General features: G+C 39.5%; 1 protein-coding gene across 1 annotated transcript in view; it reads right to left on the bottom strand.

The window, feature by feature from the left end:
• FMN2 (formin 2) overlaps nucleotides 1–7,512 on the bottom strand; it is a 396,271-nt gene that overhangs the window by 300,732 nt on the left and 88,027 nt on the right. The window contains exon 4 of the mRNA XM_011955768.1: nucleotides 5,122–5,269. Coding sequence (XP_011811158.1) covers nucleotides 5,122–5,269 — 148 coding nt within the window. The remainder of the gene's footprint in view (nucleotides 1–5,121; nucleotides 5,270–7,512) is intronic.

The following is a 7,512-nucleotide window of genomic DNA, read 5'->3' as shown; positions in this document are numbered from 1 at the left end:
CATTTGAACAAAACACAGAAATGGACCGGGCATGATGGCTCATGCCTGTAATCACAGCACTTTGGGAGGCCAAGGTGGGAGGATCACTTAAGCCCAGGAGTTCAACACCAGCCTGAGCCCCATGACAAAACCTCATATCTACAAAAAATTTTAAAAATTAGCTGGGCATAGTGGCTCACACCTTTAATCCCAGCACTTCGGGAGGCTAAGGTGGAAGGATCACTTGAGTTCAGGTGGTGAAGGCTACAGTGAGCCAAGATCATGCCACTACACACCAGTCTGGGCGACAAACTTAAACCCTGCCTCAAAAAGAAAAGAAATGAGTTGAAACTGTATTGACCTTGCACGGCACAGAATCTCTTCTCTTAAGAACCATTAGAGACACTTCTTTGGGATATGAATTGTGTTTCTCTGAGTGACTGTGTTTTCAATCTCAGGGACACTGAGGAAGACATTCACATTCCCCTTTCTGCTTTGCAGCTTACCTTTAAAAATGGCAGATCCTCATGAGATACATTTCACTGGGCTGTCTTAGCTCAGCTTCATTTTATCATTCCATCCTAAATTCCTTTTAGTTTGATCTATATTCCTTATTCCTTTATGATCCTTTTGTACATTTTATATATTTATAAGCTGCTCAAATCTTTTTTTGGAACAAAGGTGAATTACAATGTACTCAGCCAGTGCATAACTGCATTTTAAAGGATTTTCACCTGAAAATATCCTGCCATGGTTCTTCGTTTCTTTCTTTTCTTTTATTCCTTGCAGCAGGAAGTCATCTACCATGTTTCTACCAGATCCTCTTCTAGGATTTTGTGCCTTGATTGTCTTTCTAAAAAGTCAGTTCTCTGTCTCCTCTCAGCCATTCACATTTTCAAAGAAAGGTGAGGGATTTGATTTTCCATAGACAAAACGACAATGATCAAAAGCCCCTATGCACATCTACACACCTGCTCCTGCTCCGGGTTCTCCATGAATTTGAAAACTCAAGTTCATTATTTGATGTTGTTCAAATCTATTGAACGACCTTTGAAACTTGGTATTGAGCCCCGAAATTGGTCCATGAACTGTTTTAGCCCATACAAAAGTCTCCCTCAAATCTTGCATTAATGTGCTAAGTAGATGTTTATTTGGATCTTTTCCAGCAAAAGATTTTCATCATTCACTCAAATATTTAAGTATATACTATGTACCGGAAAGTCTTGAAATTCTGAAAGCTGATGGGGAAGACATGTATATATATAAACAGAAAAATTCAATACATAAAGCATTCAGATGACAGAGATCGGAATAGGATGTCATGGGACTCCAGAAAAGAGCCCATGAGTGGAAAACAGCCATGGATGGGTGGGTGAGTGCTGTGTACAGGCAAGGGAAACTGAGGGAGAAGATAAAGTGAAAATGATAAATAGAAAGGGTGTCTTTGTATCAGTGTTTTTGCCACCAACTGGTTTTGGTTTTTTATTGGTTTAATGCCACCAACATGGGAAGCATGTGACTTCCTTTTTTCCCAGTCAGTCTTATCCTTCAGGGGTGTTCTGCAGACTTCAAAAGCTCAGTGTTCACACCTTAGGCCCACCTGTGGAGGCAACGCCAACTGCAGAGGCAGCCAGGATGAGAACGAAGGACTGCCAGGAATCTGCAACTCACTGGTGAGAAGAGGCACCAAGACCTCACCATGGCCTCAGCCCTTCCAGTTCGTACAAAGAAGGGGCAGTTCCTTCACCAGTCCATAAAGGAAGAAAAAAACCATCTTTCACAGAAGAGATCATGAAAAAGTTAAAGTGAGATGCTCCCTATGCAGTTAAAGTGAGATACACGAAAAAGGCAGAAGAGAGAGTACCACAAATCTGAATTAGCTGGATATGTGAATTAGGTAACCAATTTTAAGAACTAGTTCATGCCTGTAATCCCAGCACTTTGGGAGGCCGATGGGGGGGGAGGTGGATCACCTGAGGTCAGGAGTTCAAGATCAGCTGGGCCAACATGGTGAAACCCCATCTCTACAAAAATACAAAAATTAGCCGGGCATGATGGTGGGCGCCTGTAATCCCAGCCACTCAGGAGGCTGATGCGGGAGAATGTCTTGAATTCAGGAGACGGTGGTAGCAGTGAGCTGAGATCATGCCACTGCATTCCAGCCTGGACGACAGAGTGACACTCCAAAAACAAACAACAACAACAACAACAAAATGAGCTGCAAAAAACAACAAACAAAGCAAGCAAAAAAAAAAAAAAAAAAAGTCCTCCATTTTCTAAGCTGGACCTGCAAGTCTTTCTTCTTCTTCTTCAAAAAATGTCATTGAACTCTTTTACTTTGAATTAAAATAGAAAGGGGTTGGCCGGGCGCAGTGGCTCCCAGCACTTTGGGAGGCAGAGGCGGGTGGATCACTTGAGGTCAGGAATTCGAGACCAGCTTAGCTAACATGGTGAAACCCCGTCTCCACTAAAAATACAAAAATTAGTCTGGCCTGGTGGTAGGCGTATGTAATCCCAGGTGCTCGGGAGGCCAAGGCAAGAGAATCGCTTGAACTCAGGAGGTGGTGGTTGCAGTGGGCTGAGATTGTGCCATTGCACTCCAGCCTGGGTGACAGAGTAAGAACCCACAAATAAATTTTTTTAAAAAAGGGGAGGTCATGTGTTTTATACAGTGAATTTAACCATGATGTCACCACATAAGAATATGCACCTATCAGTTAACTACAAATGGATCATCACTATTAATAATTATATCATCAAACTTTGTGATTGATGTAAAACATGAGACTGTAGGCAAAGTTTACCTATGATATTGATATTCCCACCGTTACAACTGACTGACTAGAAGAAAGTGTGGTGTGGTTCTGGGGATGAGGCTGTCTCGTGGAAGTGTCTTTCCAAATGAACGTCAGGGAGTCACAACAGAAAAACTTTAGGAAGACCCATTAGATCACTCTGATGAAAAAATGCTACAACAGATCAACTAGAGAAAAATCAGTCACTAAGTTAAATTACTTCTTACCTCCATCATCCCCTTCAAGAATGCGTTTTTAAAAAGGAGACAAGTTATTTCATTAAAAATCACCTGCTCTGGCAGTTTGCAAGCTACAATAAATCATGAAGCAAAAACCAGGTGACAAACTTCCTGGTATCAATTGCAACTTCATCTTTTACCAAAGTAAAATTCAGGTGATCACGCTCAATTAACTTTAAGTCAAGTGTTCCACCAGTATATATGCCAGCAACATAAAATGTTTTATAATGTTTATCATAAAGTGCCCTAAAATTTAAGAATATCATATAAATGTTTCAGTTAAACAAGTTGAGAATCATACAGTAGGGAACAGAAAACAGGAAAATATCACCCAATCAGTGATGCAAAACATGGGATATGAACAACTGTTAACAGGACTCTCCATGCAACTGATTAATCCAACTATATCTACCCCTAAGTATTTTGTATCACTAAATGTGATCATAGAGTAGTGTAGAAAATGGGATCAATACTTTTAATTGTGTGTTTTACTTTTAATTGTGTGTTTTCCTTTGAAACTAAAAGTCTCTTTACTTCCTTGATTTTCAGGTGCTATCATGGTAGAGGTCTCTCATCTCTGAAGGTCCTTGCTTAAAGGAAGTCTGCCTTGGCCTTGAGAAACTGCTGTCTGTAAGTGTTATGATAAACTCAGCATCCTTCCTGGAACAGCACTTCCCACACCTTATCTCTCACTTGTTGTTCGTTTCAGGGAGTACAGCCCACCTAGTGAATACCACGCAGTATTTCAAAAGCACTGGACATTTAAAAAGGGAGATTCAAGGTCAAGTGTGGGTCCCCATTTCAGTGCACTGGTGGAAAAAAAAAAAAGGCGCAAATACATCCCTCCAGAGACGGGGATAAAAATGGGAGGCAAGGTTCCCTTTGCAGAACTTTGGGTGGGGGACCGGAATAAAACCTTTTACATTGTTGGTCATTGTTGGTTGAAAGGGACCTCATGAATAAGGCAATGACATGAAACAATGATAATTATAATAAATAATATGAAATACACTGAGCTAGGCACTGCATTCTGCATTCTAATGCTTCATACAAATGCCTGTAATTCTCAAAACAGCCCTACAAGTCCATGCTATGCTCATCACCATTTTACAGATGAGAAAACTGAATACAGTTGTTAGGAAATTTGCCTGAGATTACAAAGCTAATAAGTTGGCAGAGCCCAAGCTCCATGCTTTTAAGTTATGCTCTTCTACTCTGCGTCCAAAATAAGTTTCTACTGACTATCTTCCTCTCTATGAGTCAATCAGAAAAAAAAAATCAAAATTCTTAACTCTAATATCTATGTTACCATTTAGGAAAATCTAGTGGAGAACTCTATGAATAGCAATGATGCTCTTCTATTTACTCCTCACTCATGCTTCAAAAATCAATATTTATGCCTGGTCAGTCCACCAGGAGGAAGTTGGGAATTTATTACAACAAAATGAAGAAAAGTCCAGGTGCGGTGGCTCATGCCTGTAATTCAGTACTTTAGGAGAATGGAGAATCGCTTTAGCCCAGGAGTCTGGATCAGCCTAGGCAACAGAGTGAGACTCTGGCTCTACAAAAAATTTAGCCGGACATGGTAGCGCACGGCTGTGGTCCCAGCTACTTGGGAGGCTGAGTTGGGAGAAATGCTTGAGCCAGGGAACTTGAGACTGCAGTAACCCATTGCTCCACTGCACTCTAGCCTGGGTGACAGAGCAAGACCTTGTCAAAGAAAAAAAAAAGAAGAAGAAGAAGAAGAAGAAAAGGGAGAAAACAACCATATTCCATAAAGCATTGTTCCACAAATATGGTTCTCAATTCTGTATGACAAATATAAAGTGTTTTCTTAAAATCGGCCTAGGGGGTCATCATCCTGCTGAACTCCTCCAAATAAACCTGAGGCTAATCTCATGCTATCTTCCCAGCCAATAACACAAAATACTTTAAGACAACAAAAGGAACAAAGAGAGAAAAGACCCCAAAATAAACATTTCTTAAAGGTTATATCTGAATGCCATGCAATTAAAAATAAAAGATTACTTAAAATTAAGATTTAATAACATGTATATCTCACTATCTTGCCTCTTCCAGTTATCTCTGAAGACAAAGGAAATACTTACCTGTTTCAGCATCCTCGAGCCTGTGTTCTTCATCAGGAGGTTTGGATGATGGCCCCATGGATGGGACCCGCCTAGGAAACTGCCCTTCTGAATAGTCCAACGAGTGTGTGGGTTGACTAACTGCAGCCCAGGTATAAAGTTGATCTTGCTATATTTAAAAATAAAAAATGTTGAAATGCTATTAATTCAGTTACAAAAAAATAAGCCATGACTAATATATTGCAAATCATTTCTATGTAAATTACTTAGATATGCATATATATATGAAACATTAAAACAGCATTTTATACTATTCAGTGTAGATTCCTAAGATACACATTTTTTTTCATGCAGTCATTTTATCTTTATAACCACATTTGCCTCAACTTCATTTCTATAGTAAAACTTTCGCCTCTTTCTTTGGAGGGAGAGATGCTATATCGCCCTGCAGGGAATTATGAAATCAGACAGTCCAGACACTCAATCAGAGAACTCCCTGAACTAGCACCTTTAATTCATCTGAATATGATATCCCTTTCAAAATTGTTTATATACTTGTGGGAATGTTAACGGACAGGCTGTACTTGGGCACCACAGGACAATAATAGCTCCCGTGCCTTCAACCACAAAAGGCCCAGGAAACCGATTTATCTGGGGTTCAGGTTGGAAACTGTTTGGGAGAGAAACCATGAAAAAGTGAATGAACCTGCCAAGGAAAAAAAAAAAGAATTGAATAGGGATCTTCTGGCCAAGAAAGACCTCGCCAGCTACAGACCAACAGAATCTGGACAGAATGAGAAAGCAGCTAGTACTATACCTAGGGCCAGGAGACAAACTACAAATCTCACAAGGAAGCCTGCTCCACGGCCTATAAACACCTTGGAAAACTGCTCATTAGGATTTCAGAATAACAACGTGTCCAGCCATTTCAGGATGCATATGCTTAATATATGCATGTCCTATATCTGTGACATTTTTCTGGGTGTATTTCCCTAATACCTTTGATCCACGTCAAGTAAAGCAAAGAGAAGAACAGTAGGGTAGAAGTGAAAAACAAAAAAACCACTGTAATCCCTGGGTCGAGACTACAAAGTAAATGAGTAATCTGATGGATGTTGCTATTTCTGTATTTAACAAATTAAGAAATTCATAAAATAATCTCCAGCATGCTGGAGATACAATGTAGAGACCAGTTAGTTTAAGCTTTACATTTAGGGACAGTTATTAACCCTAACTGAGAATTCAGATTCCTGGGGTCAGCCAGCATTGGATCAGAAAGGACCACATTTCAGACCTGGCTAAGCATTTGAGCTACTCATACATCTTCCAGCTATCCCATCTTGACCAACACCAGAAACTGCGCTATCAGTTTCTGAATATCAGAAATAGTTTTTTTATTGCTGAAATTAGTGGCTTTAATTAACATAATAAATATTAGGTATGAGCTGTCATTGGAGAACCTGAAGGAATTCAATGTAAGTAGATTAAGTATGACATCAGAGAACATGCCCACACTTAAAAAGGATAAAACTCAGGCAAGGGATGATGCCAAAGTGTGACAGCCTGAGAGTGCTGCCTCCCACCTCTAGTTTAGGAGGATGTCTCTTTGCCTGTTGCCAACAGTCGGGCACAGGATCCTATTCCTTGGTGTTTGTATCACATGGACCTTTCACACAAGGTGAGGTCAAGCACCTACCAGCGTGGCAAGCTGGCCATGCTCTGACTCTCAAGTCAGGTTGTATAGGCTCTTGTGCAAACTAATGTTGTATATTTAATAAATGTGTATATGTTGGGCAAAACTTCATTTGAGATTTCCTTTCATTAAAACCCAGTAAATCCTTGCCCCATATACAAAAATTCAAAATGGAACAAAGACCAAAACATAAGACCTAAAACTACAAAACTCTTAGACAAAAACATACAGGAAAAACTTCATAATATTGTTTTTGGCAATGAGTTCTTGAATATGACAACAAAAGCACAAGCAACAAAATTTTTTTTAAAAAATCAATGAACTGAACTATATCATAATTTAAAACTCCTGTGCATCAAAGGACACAATCAGAGTGAAAAGGCAACCTACAGAATGGGAGGAAGTATTTGCAAATCAACTCTGATAAGGATTTAATATCCTGAATATAGAAAGAACTCCCACAAGTCAACACCAAAAAACAAATAACCTGATTTTAAAATGGGCAAAGGGCTTGAATAGACATTGTTTCAAAGGAGATACACAAAATAGTCAACAAGCATATGAAAAGATGCTCAATATCACTAATCATTATGGAAATGCAAATCAAAACTACAATGAGATCACCTCACACCCACCAGGATGGCTATTATTTAAAAAACAAACAAACAACAACAACAACAAAAATAAAATAAAGCACCAGCCTGGGCAACATGGCAAAA

Source organism: Colobus angolensis, unplaced genomic scaffold (assembly GCF_000951035.1).
Source record: "Colobus angolensis palliatus isolate OR3802 unplaced genomic scaffold, Cang.pa_1.0 Scaffold40, whole genome shotgun sequence".
In the NCBI taxonomy this organism is placed as follows: domain Eukaryota; kingdom Metazoa; phylum Chordata; class Mammalia; order Primates; family Cercopithecidae; genus Colobus; species Colobus angolensis.
The sequence above is the reverse complement of the archived record's forward strand: the minus strand, read 5'-3'. Positions and strand labels throughout refer to the sequence as shown.